Source organism: Diabrotica undecimpunctata, chromosome 7 (assembly GCF_040954645.1).
Source record: "Diabrotica undecimpunctata isolate CICGRU chromosome 7, icDiaUnde3, whole genome shotgun sequence".
Classification (NCBI taxonomy): Eukaryota; Metazoa; Arthropoda; class Insecta; order Coleoptera; family Chrysomelidae; genus Diabrotica; species Diabrotica undecimpunctata.
Window position 1 is genome coordinate 122,974,876 of NC_092809.1, and position 17,168 is coordinate 122,992,043.

Below are 17,168 nucleotides of genomic sequence, written 5' to 3' on the forward strand. Positions count from 1 at the left end.
ATTCTGATCGCTTACTCTATCTGCTTCAAATAGGTCTCAATAAACTAAATCTTGGTCCTAAAGCTCGATGTCTAGATTAATACTTCCAATTATATTTCTCAAGGATCCCTAAGTGACTAATCATAGCCAGCCATTTTATTCTGAAGCAGTTTCACTTTAAACCGGTATTTAAAGATAATCTTTGAACCCGCCTTTTTCAAAATTTTGTGTCGTACATGTCTTGAGTGACCAGATTTTGAACTCTGCGTTTCAATTTTTGCTTGAGGATATTTTTTGCTAGCTTCAGGTTAAATTTAAATTTTTAATGCCTACGTTTCTACCCAATTGCTATGGTCAAAGAACGATGAGTAGTGTAGGAAAAATGGAAACCTAATTTAAAATCCTTAGATGAGTTCTTCTTCTCATTAACCTTTTTTTCATTATGAGGTCGCCGTTTTCGTTCTCCACGGTACTCTCTTGTCCCAGTCACCTTACCTGAAATCTCCATCTATCATAGCATTTATACCAGGTCTTCCCGGCAGGTCCTGGTCCAATTTTTTTTGGCCACCTGTGCCCTGGCATTCTTTGTACATGACCGTACCACTGCAGGGCTCTGTGTTACAACTTTTTTATAATTGAGCATTCTACTTCCATTCTGTTCCATATTTCCTCAGTTCCCATTCTTTCCTTTCTGGTGATTTGTAGACATCTTCTCATAAAATCTCAACTCTTCTTATTTTATTTCGAATTGTTGTTGTCATTGACCATACTTTCGCTCCAAATAAGGTAATATTCAGCACTATGCTCTGAAAGATCCTTTTTTGTTTTATTTGATTGGAGTGTTCTTCCATATCTGTATCCATGTTACTGGTATCTTAATCCATTTTTCCGCATTTTCTATACCAACTTTTCAAATTCTTTAAAACCCCAAGATTTCACAAATAAAAGCTGACATTAAAAGATGTAAAATATTGCATGTTAAGATTAAACATTCTTAAGCAAGTTTTGATACAGTAATAAGATAAAACAAGTAAAAATTATCCCAAATGAAAAAAATAACAATAAAAGAAACGTAAGAAGAATGATATTTCTTTGATTAATTATTAAGGTTAGTTATTATTATGGTGGGTGTCCAGTTAACTTACAAAAGGCTTTTTTTTATTTTTGATAATGTGATACATCTCCAGAAATAATCTACTTTTGTAGTTATCAGTTTGTGCCAAAATACGATCTTTGTTATAGTCTAGCATATGACCCGAAATTGCCATGGCCACTTTCATAAAGATGAGGAAATTCTTCTGAAACAGAGATATAAGCATCCCTCTACGATTAAGAAGGCTAAGGGGCTACGTATTTAACACGCTATTATACGGTGTAGAGGCCTGGACTCTCAAGCAGAACAATATAAAAAATATTGAAAGTTTCGAGATGTGGTGCTACCGTCGAATGCTGAAGATAAGTTGGGTTAAAAGAGTTACAAACTTTGAATTAATGCGAAGGATAAGAAAAGACCCAGAAATTTTGTCAAACGATCAAACGAAGAAAACTCGAATGTTTGGGTCACCTGATGAGAGGACATAAATACGCATTACTTCAAAATATATTGCAAGAAAAAATAGAAGGAAAACGGAATCCAGGCCGTAGAAGAATGTCATGGTTGCGTAATTTGAGAGAGTGGTTTGGCTATAGGTACCACTAATGAACTCTTTAGGTCAGCTGTAAACAAGGTCAGGATAGCCTTGATGATTTCCAATCTCCGATAGGAGTGGCACAAGAAGAAGAAGCATATGACCGATATTTTCATATTGATCAACTACTGCGCAAGTATTTTTTCCCAAGTGGCAATCACTTTTATGTTGTGTCATGCGTTGTTTTAGCCACTGTGATATATGCCCAATGTAGCTTTTTTGACATCCTAGACACGGTATTGTGTATACTCCAACAAATGGTCGGGCTCTGACCCGTACCATAACCAATCTTTTTAATGTATTTGTTTGGTCTTTTTTGTCTTTTTTCAATAAAACATTTTAACAGAACCAGCTTAAAAAGAAAAATTCTGTATTTTTTTACCAAATAAGATCTCCCCTAGTGATAATGCTTTAAAAACTTGACCGTAGCTCTGAAGATGACTTTTTAAGCCGAAAGCGTTCACCTAGGAAATAAATGTATACACACTTCAAAAATACTTTTCTTTTCCATTCTTTGATTCGTCATAAATGTGTACAAAAACATATCAGCTTTTTCATTTATTATATCTGTGCCTAATCTTTCGATTTCGGGGAATATCTTATTTTGTTTCGTTGCTATTCCTTGTATATTCCATGTTCCTATTCTCATAGTCCTTTTTCGTCACCCAAGTCGTATATTCTTGTTTCCATCCAAATTTCGCTGCTGTGTTGGTTTGTTTTTGCATAATGATTTTTTCTGGTAGCAGGCCCGAAACTGAAAAAAATAATCCTTAGCTCTGCTTTTAAAACTATGTGTATTTCAATTATTTATTTACAGAAATTAATTCCTTCGATTTCCGATTTCCTTTATTCGTTAAAACAACCACAAACTGTTTTGGATTATTAATCAGTTCATTGTATTAAAAACTATTTTCTCTGCCGGTCAATATTTAGAAAACCGGTTGGCAAATAAAATACTAATCAATTTATTTTATAATGTTGGTACCACGATAATATCTAAATTAAATACTTGCGGACTATAATAAATACGTATTACAAAATATACTGATTATATTACAGTTTCATAAAACCTAATACAAACATATTTACATTACAAACTGTTAATTATATAAGTAATTTTGAACTAACACTTATGTATAATGCTGTAAGCTTCAGCAGATTGTAAATTTATTAGAAATATTTTGGATTTAAATTGTTTGTTGCGAATAAGTCATAATTATATTCACGGTTAATTCTTAACAACATTTTCCATAAACTGCTATGGTTTTATAAAACATATGGATTTTAACACTGTATCTACTATATCGGCAAAAGCCTAAAAACTTTTTGAAAAAATTAGTTTGTATATATAATTTGACTTACAGATGATATAAAGATAGAAAAAACACTGGAATATGGCATAGACACTCATCACATATTTATAGACTATAAAACAGCCGACGACTCTCTGTGAATAGAAGATAAATGTTCTAGAAGATAAAAGCAATGAAAGAGTTAGGAATATCAAATCAGTTGGTAAATTTAACAAAATTAACTATTAAAAAAGTCAGGAAGACCCTCTCTCCTGTATGCTGTTCAATCTGGCTCTGGAACACGTAATCACAACCATTGGTTCAATATATAATAAATCAGTGCTTATCTTTACCTATGCTGATGATATCAATATTATTGGGAGAACGGAAAAAGCTGTACGAGAGGCATATATAGCATTAAAATAATCAGCTACAAAAATGGGTTTAATAATAAACACCGAAAAACAACAAAACGAAGCATATGAAAATAAGCACGCAACCACAAATCTTACAATCACTTGTTATAGAAAACGACGTTATCGATGCAGTGAACGAATTTGTATACCTGGAAGCGCTCCTTAACACTGAAAATAATACTACCGCAAAGGTAAACCGCAGAATTTGCCCGGCCATCAGATGTTATTTTGGACTCAATCTCCTCTTAAATCCACAACTATATCAAGAAATACAAAAATAAAACTCTAAAAGACAATAATACGCCCAGCTATGATTCAGAGACCTGGACTCTAAAAAAAGTAATGAAAACATGTTATGAAGTTTCGAAAGAAAAGTACTAAAAGCACGAATCTATGGAGAAGTGAATGACAATGGAGTGTGGAGAAGACGATACAAGTTCGAACTTTATACAATATACCAGGAACCAGATATCGTAAAACATATTAAGATAGGACGTCTGAGGTGGATAGGGCATGTAATGCGGATGGAACAAAATGGCTCAACTAGAAAAACGCTCGTTGATAGACCCATTGGTCAGAGAAGAACAGGAAGACCCAGAACAAGGTTCCTTGATAACATCGATAAAAACATAAGAAATATGGGAATACGTACTTGGCAGAGAAAGACGATGGATAGGGACGACTGGAGGAAAATTCTTGAAGAGGCTAGGACCCACGCAGGATTTTAAAGTCACAATGATCATGATAATGACATAAACATTTATAGAAACTGATAATCTTCATCAGAAATCATCATTATCATCCAGCCTTCATTTATCATGTCCACTGCTGGACATAGGCCTCTCTTTAACTCCTCCATTCTTTGCGATTTTGTGCTCTTTGTTGCCAATTTTTCGTGATACGCCTGATGTCGTCAGCTCAACGTATGTGTAGTCTTCCTCTACTACGTTTGTCTGCTCTTGGCCCAATGTGTAGTTTTACTCGTCCATCGTAAGTCATGCATTCTCGCTACATGGCCTGCCCAATTCCATTTAAGTTCCGCTATGCGTTCCACAATATCAGCAATGATCGTCCTTCTTCGCAGATCTTCGTTTCTTATTCGGTCCCTCAACGTCACTCCCAGTATAGATCGTTCCATTCATCTCTGTGCCACTCTCAATTTCAAAGCCGTAGTCTTGGTTAGAGTCATAATTTCCGCCTAAAAGGTCATGACCGGTAATACGCATTGGTCAAATACTTTTCTTTTGAGACTAATTGGTATGTAGGCCCTAAGTGTGTCTCACAGTTTTCCAGAGGCTGCCCACGCTAAAGTAATTCGTCTTTGGATTTCGCATGTTTAGTTATCCTGCTAATTCTTATTTCGTGACCCAAATACGTATATTTTCTCCAACAGAAATTTCTCCACCAGAGATTTCTTTATCAGAAAATAACTTTTGAATTGGTTGCTTATAAGCAACATTGCCATATAATACTATTTACTATGTAGATTGAAAGCAACATTGATTTATGACACCTCTTTTGTGTAAATTGGAAAATATTAATTTTACAATTAATATTGTTAACATTTTATTTAAACAAATGTTAATGCAAAGTAATAAAGTTATGTAATAAGCAAAAAAGAAATCTGTTTTTTATGCTAAAAATTAAACTACTCCTTGTTTGGGGTAAAACAAAGAGATAATTTGCATTTACTGCAATAAATTCTTGTATTAAACTTAAACAATATTTGCATCTGCCTTTAGTGCTGTATGTTGGCTAACGTCCCAAACCATCGAACTGTTTAAGTCGTCTAGGAACCTGCCATTTTAGTTTCGTTTTAGTAGGTTTTTAATCAACTCTGTGTCTACCACATTTTACTTGATTTGCTTTGGTAGTAGTCCAATAATCTTCCATGGCAGGTAAATTAATGAGGCATGATGGTGATGATAATGCTATGTTATCTAACGAGAACGGCACATAATTTAGCTGTGTAATTAATAGAGCTCAAGAAATATGCACTAAAAGATGCTTTTTATGCAATTAATGCATTTAACATCATTCATCCTAATCATAATTCTTTATTACACTATTATTACAGTTAAAACTATATATTATTAAATGTTTCTCTAAATTTTCTAGAGAAAAACTGTGCCGTCTATCTGATAATAATTGTTTATATGCTGAAAAACTTCTTTTAACTTCACATGAAGTTAAAGGAGCAAACTTAAAATGTTTTGTAATTAGGATTCTACTTCCCTTTGATACACTTTGTTGGTTTCCCCAAGGTGTTTAATTTTTTCATTTAATGAATTGATAATTTCAATACTTTGGTCAAATGAAATGTTTCGCTTTTCCAATCTAGTAATTGATTCAGCAATATTTACAAAATTGGTTTGGATATGTGCCAAATTACTTTATATCCGGTGCAACACTCACTCCCGTTGAAACTTCCTATAACCAAATTTGCAATATACCGTCATTTAACAACAGTCGTCTCGTCAACAGATAATATCCATATTGGATTATTCTCAATTGCAGTTTTAAGCGGTTCAACAGTAAATTGCATGCTGGAATCTACATATTTTTTTTCGTAGAGTCGTAGCAGAAGAAACTTGTACATCAATATTGCAGTACTTTAAAAAAAAATTGGAATAGTGGATTATCTAATTTTGCAATTAAAATATTGCAACCAATCAGTAAACAGATCCCTATTAAAATTTTGTTGGTGGGAAACTTTCATTTTATTTGTAGTTATGAGCTGCTGAACCGAATCTCGAGGCTTTTGTGCACGAGATTTATGCATTGCAGTGCCCAAGTGTTGATCAACTTGAAAGTTTTCGGAAAATTGGAAATAAAAAAGTTAACCAATAAACTTGTAGTACTTCTCCACTTTAAAATTAATGTATTATATATTTTTATAGTAGATATGAATGCAAAGGGCGATTTTCTTAGTCAATTTTAAACAGACAAAAAACCTTAATCAAGCACACTACATGTTACAATTTTATAAAACTTGTTTCCCGTAGTATCTTCTATATAAACTATTTTTTGCGTTTTGATCAATTTTTCTTTAAAAATATCAGACGTTTTAGTAAAATGTCACATTTTTATCGTAAAAAAATACCTTATTAATTTATGACGAAAAAGTCAGTGACAAAACCATGTTTACACCTTTGCTAAAAATAATTTTAAAATCAGTGCATTAAAATAAGTAAGTCTTTCATAATGAATGACAGTTATATTCTAAAACTTACATTTTAACGTAAAATGATATTTAGCTTATATTTTTAGATAAATATTTAAGAATTAAAATAATAATTAAATTAAACACAATATTTACAAATCAGCTTGTCAAATTTAAGGTGATACTTGACAAATTTGTCCACTTGCGTAGAAAATTAAGTGAGAACGCATTCGGAGGAAAAGAGATACATAATGCGCTCGGTCTCTTCGCCTCATTGGTACACTCCATACTCCAAGTTTACAGAGAGTGACCTTATTTATTAATGGAACTTCTATGATATGTCTATATTGTATGTTATTTTGACTTTTCAATTTTTTCTTCGGAAATTTTTCTAAAAATACAAAATATTTTGTTTTTGTTACTTGGTAAAAAAATTCTTCTAATAATTATATTTTATTTGACTCATTAATATTGACCATTCAGTCATGTTGAACCGGCAGTTTTTTCGAACACTTCTATAAATAAAAAGCTTTACATTTGCGTTATAGTAAACTGTATAAAAATAAAAGAACAGTAGTTCTAAATTTTAGTAAGTCATAACTATTTTAATCTGTTTATTTCTTCACAATAGAATAATACCAACCCCGTTGGGATGGCTGTCAACATCCGATATTTAGGTACTAAACTGTATAACTTTATTAACTTTCCCGAATATTTTATTTTTGTAAGGAGATTTTGTAGAAATATATCGTATAAAATATATCTCAAATAGTGACTGAGTTGTCAATATAAGTCAGATAAAATAAAATTATTAGAAGAATTTTTTTACCAAGTAACAAAAATAAAATTTGTTTAATTTATTGGTATTTCGTATTTTGAATTAACGATTTCCAAACTGGAACTCGAAACTTCAAAATAAACTTATTTTAAACTAAAATTGTGGCTTATTCCCAATAAAAATAGTAAATTACAATATTATGCCAAGGGAAAATAGCCTAAGAATAATTTTTATTTTAAATAAAAACACACACACACAAGCGTACAACCCAGCTCCTACAGAGATATGTGTGTTAACCATTCCTTCATTTCGTCTTTTCTACACCCCGTAGTGGGACATTTTTGCACTTGGACATTGTGGTATGATGCATTGTCTATAACCAATAAACTACGGGCTGGTATATTAGGAATAAGTTTTTCATGAATCCATTTTTTATAATTATTATAGTTCATCTCGTTTGTCCAGATAAGACTATGCCTTCTAATTTTGAATGAAAATCCATGTTTATAATTTAAAATACTTGACAATAATTATTTAAAAAGTCAAATCTATTGTAATACGATATTTCTTCAACACACAGTAACTTTAAACATAAGTAAAATAAAAAAAACTTTGTCGCAGACTATACAAGTACCTTGCACTTCGAAGGGCCAAGAAATAATAAGGACGAATTGTGTTGTGGTCGAATACGCATCGTGGGTGGAGCCTAATTTCAAATCGGCCAAGTATCACGTTAAATTTGACAAGCTAATACCGGTTTGTTACAAACCGTGCAAAATAGATGGTTGTCATTAATCATTTTGTACTCTGTTTTACTATTAATCCATTTTTTCAAAAGATTTGATTTACTTGCACTTTGTTTTGGCATTTTCAAACACTTTGGATAAATACTTAAACACAACTTTACTGAACCAAAGAATACACCAAACTGAACTAACTGTAACTACGGACAGAACGACAATTGCTTTTTATCTTTTGCTAATACAAATTCTGGTAATTTGTTATTTGTTAAGATTTTGGGAAAAACTATATTGACTTATGATTTATGGTTTTATTTAATGCCGGCAACTGGCTTATTGCGTTTTACTGTCCATATTGTCATATTATATTATGCTAATACCAATAAGGGGTATTTCCGGCGGATATTTTTACCTTACTAGCTAAATTGCATTACTTGCGTTCTCAGATATTTGTCTGTATTGTGATATACCTGCAATTGTTTTTATTTATTATTGAAGGTTCTATTTATAACACTTACAAATTTATTAAAGTCTTTATTACTAATTTATCTTACACTAATGATTATATAATTTATTATAATACGTGCGTTACATTTTAAAGCGAGGCGCGATCTTCATAAACTAACTGTTCTCCTTACAACAAAATTCCTCTTTAAATATAAAATACAGTTATTCGAGAATTGCGGCGAAACCCCATCGAAGACCCCAGAATGTCGCTCAGACTGGTTTTTATTCGGCCTGTCTGGAAATTTCGAATCGTGGGTGATTCATAATAATTCAGGTGAACAGGTATTTTAGCGAAGGGACTAGAAATTTCTGCCGGCAGGTAAACAGGTCTTTCAACTGAGTGCCGAAATAACTAGAACAGAAAAGATATTAGTAATAAATATGTTTACAATTTGAGTCATATGACACGTCATTATTTATCGTAACAATATGCTTATTGACGTTTTTGTATTCCTCTATGATGAAGTGGATGAACCACAGGACAAACAATTCAATTTTAAATGAGCAAACGGCTCTCCAGCAAAGTCCATCTTCAACAATTGAAATACTTCGGATATGTTATGGGAGCAGACACAGAAATCATGAAAAGACTTATTATCCAAGGAAATGTAGAAGACTAAAAATCACGAAGAAGATCCCCAACAATACGGATCGACCATATTACAGAAATATGCAAAAAACTTTATGCCTTAGTTAAAAAAAAAATAACCAAGAGATCTTTGGAGGCGGACAATACAAGACATCACGATGAGAGAGAGAAGAGAGAGATGGTAAAGTAAACCCATGTCTCATGTGAAATTTAATTAGTTCTAATAGGTTTTTAAACAAAGATTAGATATTACATTTATTATATTAGCTCAGAAGTGCAAAAAATGGTTTTTTTCTATCAAATTGCCTACAAAATATAAAACACATTTTTATTAACAATCGAAGGAACTAATTAGTATTCATGATAAATATTGAACGTGATATTAAGTAGAATACATACCTAAATTTTCTCGGAAGAATGCGGCAAGTTTCAAACGTTTTAATAAAAGAGAGCGGTAGAAAAAGTGACAAAAAATATATCAAATCAAGACTATTTCATAAAGAATGTCTGACATATTTCTTGATTTTACACATAAATAAATATCTAACACTTTAAAAGCTAAACTTTGTGTAAACCAGTTATATAAAAATTGGTTTCGATTTCCCAATGCACGTGCATCTGTTTTTAATTAAAAATAATTACAGGAACTATCGTAAGCGCTCATAACAGTTTTTAAAAACTACTCACGCATAATCTTTTATTGTATGTTTTGCTGTAATAGGAGAAAAGCTAATTGTTTATCAAGAATTCTCTTAAACACGTAACCCAATCTAAGCTAAACCTCACCTAAGCTGCTATAATTATTTCCCAGTTACCGGAAAATTTTACTTGACAGAAATTATCACTTCAGTAACTTTATTTACGCTTCAAACACAAATGAATAATGAAATGTAAATACTAAAAAATAGAGGAGTTTATGACAAAACACATTTGTACGATTAAGATTTTGGGCCGAAATAAAATTCTAAACGTAAAAAATTGGACTTTACATGCTTAATATCCCTAGTTAAGTCTGATAACAAAGTTGCAGAGGAAGTAAAGCGCCAAATATTCGTTGGTAATAAATGTTACTCCCTAGCTGAGTGCTTAAAAATACATCTTCAGAGCTGTAAGTAAATATTTAAATGTAACAATGTTTGAACCTAACGTCAAATTTAAAAAAAAACACCACTACAACCCATCGTTCAAAAGAAGAACAAATTTCTTTATCACAATAAAAAAAAACTTTTTTAACTAAAAAAGTTTTCGAAAACACATTAAAAATACAGCACAAAAAAAAATTAAAAGGTTTGGTTATGGTACGGGTGTACATTGGCTCCAGAATGATTTTTAGGAAATTGCATCTGCTTTTCAAGGGAGTGCATTTGCATCTACACCTACACATACTATTAACCAAACCAATATTAAATGTAGAACTATACACATAATATTATATAGCTGTGACTTTCTTTCCGGACAAAGAAGTGCAATTGCCTTAAATGCTTTTTAAAAATAATTTAGCACAAGTGTCATAATTAGGCAATTTACATAGTGAATAATCTACTAGCAACTTATATGGAGTTAAGCGTTTTACCGAGTGTTATTGGAAGACCCGTTTCTAGATCAACATGTCACAGAAAGGGCCCCAAATTGGGATTTAGTACTTACAAAGTAAGTTTTATAGTTGAAAAACTTAGTACGAATTGTTTTTAATAAATATCATTTTATTTTAGGCCAAGGAAGAGCCACTTTTAACATTATAACAAAAGAAAAATAGACTAAAATGTTCAAAAGAGCATAAAGATTGGACTCAGTCGCAATGGGATTCAATACAATGGAGTGATGAGTCTAGATTTGAAGTAAGTGTTGGAGACAGTAGGAGTCGCGTCATTCACCAGGAAAATTGAAGCTTTTCATCCCGACCGTCTAAAGAGAAAAGTCAAATTTCCTGCAGCTGTCATGATCTGGGGCAGCATGTCATCTATAGGTCTGGAAAAGTTACATTTTATCGAAGGAATTGTAAAAACGGACAAATATTTGAATTTTTTAGAAGAATCTCTTTTACCGATTATGGCACACCGTTTAACACAAGCGGAAGCTTTTGTCTTCCAACAGGACGGCGCAGGTTGTCATACCTCAAAAAAGAGTTTAAATTGAATTGAATACCATGGCATACCACTTCTGCATTGTGTGTGAAATAGTCCCGACTTGTCCGCGATAGAGACTTTGTGGCGTGAAATAAAAAGAAAACTTTGAGAAAACATCCTGCGAGGTCCGTCAAGGAATTGAAGAACAAATTGCAAGAAATAAGGGATTTGTTTATATTTGCACTTTGTTAGAACTTGGTTAAAACTATACTTCGAAGAATTGTGGATGTCATTAAAAATAAAGGGGTTGTAACTCAGCGGTAAACGTTCACATTTTTTTTTGTTAATATTACATATTCTATGCGTTTTTTTAAATTTATTATTATTCTGTTTAATCAATAGTTTTCATTACGTTGTAAAATATTTTCTATAATATAAGGAAATTCAAAAATGTTGTTTACTCGATCGAATACAAAATAGTGCTTTGCGAACTATACTAGGTGCCTTTTATACTAGCCCTACTGAAAGTTTACACTGTCAAGCTGGAAAAGTTGCCATAGAATTCCGAAGAAAACAATTTTCACTAACATATGCGGCATCAATACAGGCAAATCCTATGAATCCTGTTAACCACTATGTAAATTCAGACCGTTTTAGGAATATCTTTAAAATACATGCTAGGCTTGACCTTCCTTTTTATGAAAGGGTAAATATATACCTCAATGAACTTGAATTCAAATTTCAAGATACCTATTGTATACCCGATATTAACACTGTTCCCCCTTGGACTGTTTCCATCTCATCTATCAATACCAAACTCTCCATATATAAAAAAGCAGATAACCATCCCAAAGCATTATATCAATATGTCCTCCAAGAATTCAAGACATACAGTAACCATAATCTTATATATACCGATGCCTCTAAAACTATAGATGGAGTGGGAGCAGCATTTATGTCTAATAAAACAAAAATATTAATGAAACTCCCTAAATTAACATCCATTTACTCAGCCGAGTTAACCGCTATTCTCAATGCAATAAATTTTGTGGTAGAAAATAGTATCAAAAACCCTGTCATTATTACGGATTCCCTAAGTTCTGTAATTGCCCTAAATAACTTATATCCTAGTCATCCAAGTCTACTACTGATTAAATCAACATTAAGCCAACTGCAAACTATGAACATAAATGTCAACTTTGTATGGATTCCTTCCCATATCGGAATTGCTGGTAATGAAGAAATAGATTCCTTGGCAAAACTAGCAATCTCGAGTCCGGAAGCTGTAGAAATCAGAAGCATTCCACATCTAGATATAAAACCTATAATCAAGAACTTAATAATTAATGATTGGCAGACCAAGTGGAATCAGTCAACATCCAAACTACGAGAAGTAAAACATTCTATATTACCTTGGAAATCAACCCCAAATAAGCGTGTACATCAAACCATCCTATCTCGTCTCTCATAAATGTACTAAATAAATTGTAAAACTCTAAATTGTACAACGCCACTGACCCTATGAGGTTGAGGCATAAATAAATAAAAAAAAAATGTTGTTCGATGCATTAAAACTTGTAAAATTTACCCTGACCTTTTATTTTTGTTCTCTAAAATTTAATTTTCTGATCAATCAAACGTTGGGCCAACTGATATGGGAAGGGGCCTGTAGACTAGTGTAAAATCCAAAAAATATTACATATCTGTAAAATCAGAAACTTATTGCATTATCGATAATTTGACATTAAACGTAATATTTTTTACAGTAGAATTATTAAGTGAATTTATTATTTTGATTGATATTTCAAGTCGTTTTTCAGTTTATTTCACCGTCACGTACAACACGTTGTTTACATACATCTTAAACTTGGAAAAAATGTCAATATGTTTGTAAAAATAATTAAAGTACCTTTAAAAGTGCCACTTGGCCCACTTATCGACATACTTATTTGCAGTCATTCAGGGTGTTCAAACCCATGAAAGAAATTGTTTGTTTGTCGATGCACTTAACCGATGCTATAATTAACTTTCTTCCGGTTTTTTGAGACATGGTTGTTCTTCATTTACCAACCTTATTGCAGTTCATAAGTTGTCATCCCTTGCGATCCATTATGGACCATATGGATATCCAATATTATTAGATTAGGACATTCGACGGATACATTTATATTGTTTATTTTAATAATGAAAAAGAAGACTCACAGATACTTTGTACATCTTACAGATATTTTGGTGGTTTTAATGAATGAATTATAAAGAAATCATTATCATCATCAAGCAGCCAATCGCGTCCACTGCTGGACATAGGCCTCCCTCAGTTATTTCCAGTGTTCTCTACACTGGGCCGCTTGTAGCTAGTTTTCCGCTACACGTTTTATATCATCAGTCCATCCAGTTGGTGGTCGTCCTCGACTTCTTTTATAGTTTCTAGGCCTCCATTCCATAATACGTCTTGTCCACCGTTCATGTTGTGTTCTGGCTAAGTGCCCTGCCCAGTTCCTCTTAAGCGTCGTGGTTCTTTCGATGACGTCTTGAACTCCTAATCTTTGCCAGATTTGTTGGTTTGTTATGTGGTCTTGAAGGCTCACGTTCAGCATTGCACGTTCCATAGCTCGTTGTGTAACTCTGAGTTTATTCGCACATTTTTGCGTGAGTGTTAAAGTCTCTGCTCCATAAGTTTGTACAGGCAGAACACATTGGTTATAAACCTATCGCTTGAGACACATGGGAATTGAACTTTTTATAATATGGCTTAATTTGCCAAATGCTGCCCATGTCAGGCCTATTCGTCTCTGTATTTCATGTGTTTGATTGTCTCTGCTTATTTTGATCTCGTGTCCCAGATATTTGTAAGTGTCTGTTTGTTGTATGGTATTATTGTCTATAGTTATATTTCCACTCATTACGAGATTTGTCATAAGTTTAGTTTTCTCAAAGTTTATCTTTAATCCTGCTCCTTCAGACAGACTTTTAAGCGAATGTATCATAGAAACTGTATCCTGTAAGTTATCTGCGATTAATACAACATCATCTGCAAACCTTAGATGATTTAATCTTTCTCCATCTATATTAATGCCCATATATTGCCATTGAGTGTTCTTAAATATTGACTCTAGAGTTGCCGTGAACAATTTTGGTGAAATATTGTCTCCTTGTCTGACTCCTCGACCTAAGCTGAATTTTTCTGTGTCTTCGTGTAGTCGTATACTTGATGTAGCGTTCTCGTAGATGTTTTTGATTAGTGTCGTGTACCTGTAATCTATTCGGCTTTGATTTAGGGTTTCCAGTACTCTTTTAAACTCTACAGAATTAAAAGCCTTCTCGTAATCGACAAATGCAAGAACCAGTGGTATGTTGTACTCGATGCACTTTTCTATTAAGATCTTTATGATATGCAAATGGTCATTTGTGCCATATTCTGCCCTGAAGCCTGTTTGTTCTTTGGGCTGATAGAAATCAAGTTTAGGTGTTAGTCTCTTTGTTAAGATTTTTATAAAGAGTTTGTACATATGTGTCAAGAGGCTGATGGGTCTATAATTTTCTAATTTAGTAATATCGCCTTTTTTGTGTAACAAGACTATCACTGCATTATTCCAGTCTTTTGGAATCGTACCCGCATGTAAGTATTTATTAAACAGTTCGCTTACTGATTTTAATAGAATTTCTCCTCCTGTTTTTATTGCCTCAATAACGAGTTCATCATTACCAGGCGATCTATGGCCCTTCATTTCCTTTAAAGCTGCTCTTACTTCTGACACAGTAATAGGTAAAAGTATTTCCGATCCCTGATTTATGAGAGTCTTTACTCGTGTCGGGAAATTGTCTTGTGGTCTTTGGCTGGTATAGAGGTCTTTATAAAACTCTCTGGTTATTTTCAGAATGTTTTGTTTATCTGTTGTTGCCTTTCCGCCTTTATCTCTCAGCTTGTATATTTCTTGTTTACTTTGTGTGAGTTTTCTTTTCATTATCTTTAAACCTTTGTTTCCTTCTACTGTTTGAGTAATTACATTAGTATTATATCTTCTTACATCTTTTCTAATTTCCGCTGAAATTTTTTTATTTAATTTTATATATTCTCCTTTGTTTTTCTTTTCGTTCACGCTTAGGTTTCGTTGCATTTCCATGAGAGATTTTCTCATAGCATTTTCTTTAACTACATAAAGAAATAATGTAGTTATAAATTTTACTTAGATTTTGAATTTCTGATCTTTTATTTAAATTATTATCACTCTTGCTGATACACACCATTTTTAAAAAGGTCCTTTTAAATTACCTTCATTACACAAAATCTTAATGTTATCAAAATCCATAATATGATCTTTGTCAATTACATGCCCTGCCAAATTACAAGATGGTTTTTTTTATTCTACAATCACTCTTGTGGCAAATAATATGATTTGATAGATTTTTCACGGTCTCACCAACATATACAGCTTCACGCTGAGTTCAATGCTATATACTATATTTGTTTTATCTAATTTATTCATAGGATATTTAATTTTTGAATACAAAGATATAAGAAAAAATAGTTTTTATGTTTTATGTATGGTGTAAGTTGTAAGTTATTTATATTAACAGTATTAGAAAAAAGCATCCAATGTACCATATTTGGAGGATAAGAGTTCTCAATAATTAAAATAGTTTTTAACACTTGAAGATCTCACTGTAGGCAATCTGAATGAGAAAGCCTTAAAACACGTTCTTTTAATCTATTCTTAATGTTATAAGGTTAATTTTCATCTGATTTGGATGATGTGAGTAATAGCTTATAAATCTATTACTATACATGGGTTTTCTAAACCATCTGATTTTCAACACATTGTCTGTAGTTCTCATACCAAGGAATGGTAGAGAATCTTCCACCTTTTCCTCAAATGTGAATTGTATATGTTGAATATGATTGTTGAAAATGTTAATTGTAATGTTAAAGTATTAAATGTAATTTTTATTAGGCCACATTATGTGTATTTTGATAGTAAATATGTACACTTTTGTTTCAGGACTAGTGAGCTGATAGCCCTTATGGCTCTATCAACAACATTATTTCTGTACATTCATACCCGAGATTTGCATACCAAACTTAAAGAAATGGAAGTGAAAATTCAACCTGTCAGTATGGTTTCAGGAAATCAGTTGCTCTTAGGTAAGACGATTTAATTGATATAAACATTTATAATAATTTATTTAAAAACTAAAAAAAAACAGAAATTTTTGAAATTTCACACAACACTTTTTTTAACTTTATGTAGCATAAAATTGCTATTGGGTTCAGTAATTTATTGCTATATTAATCTCAACATCCCTGAAGAAACTAAGTTATTTAACCGTATGTCTGCAATAACTAGGCATTTTATTTATTATTATTGATGCAGTAATTTTATTATACTAGTCCCATTTTATTGTAACTGAAAATTGTGCCAAACGTTGCAGTTTTGCAATCAGTATGTGTCACTTGCGAATGAATGGAATGAAATATGTGAGTATGAGACTTTCTTCTATAGAATTTGATTTGTAGCGCAAATAATTGATTAATACATAAAAAACTAACATATTTCGAATATAATGGCTACATTTTTGGCGTAACTAATGTCTGTATGTCGAATAAAAAATTATAAAGTAAATTATGTTTCCTGTAAACACTGAAACTTAATTGTAACATATTAGAACACCGAAGAAGTGTTTCGACCATAACCTTTATAAGTAAATACCGGATAATTACTGAAAGCATTATATGGGTTAATTTATTGAACTATGAATGTTTCTTCTTCTTATTCTTCCTCGCTATACGCAGTTCTGCTTGTTTATTGACGGCCTGACACATCTATGAAACGTGGCCATCTCGTCCTTTGCGCGGTCGGTCCATACTTGTTCTACCGATTGGTGATTTATCTTTTGCTATTTTGACCACTTTTATCTTCTCCATTCTACTTATTATAACATTCTTATTTCT

The 17,168-nt window shown here is 32.2% G+C and overlaps 1 protein-coding gene across 1 annotated transcript in view; it reads left to right on the plus strand.

The window, feature by feature from the left end:
- pip (heparan sulfate 2-O-sulfotransferase pipe) overlaps positions 1-17,168 on the plus strand; it is a 167,579-nt gene that overhangs the window by 130,510 nt on the left and 19,901 nt on the right. Inside the window, exon 2 of the mRNA XM_072538103.1 lies at positions 16,219-16,361. Within this exon, the coding sequence (XP_072394204.1) occupies positions 16,219-16,361 (143 nt within the window). The remainder of the gene's footprint in view (positions 1-16,218; positions 16,362-17,168) is intronic.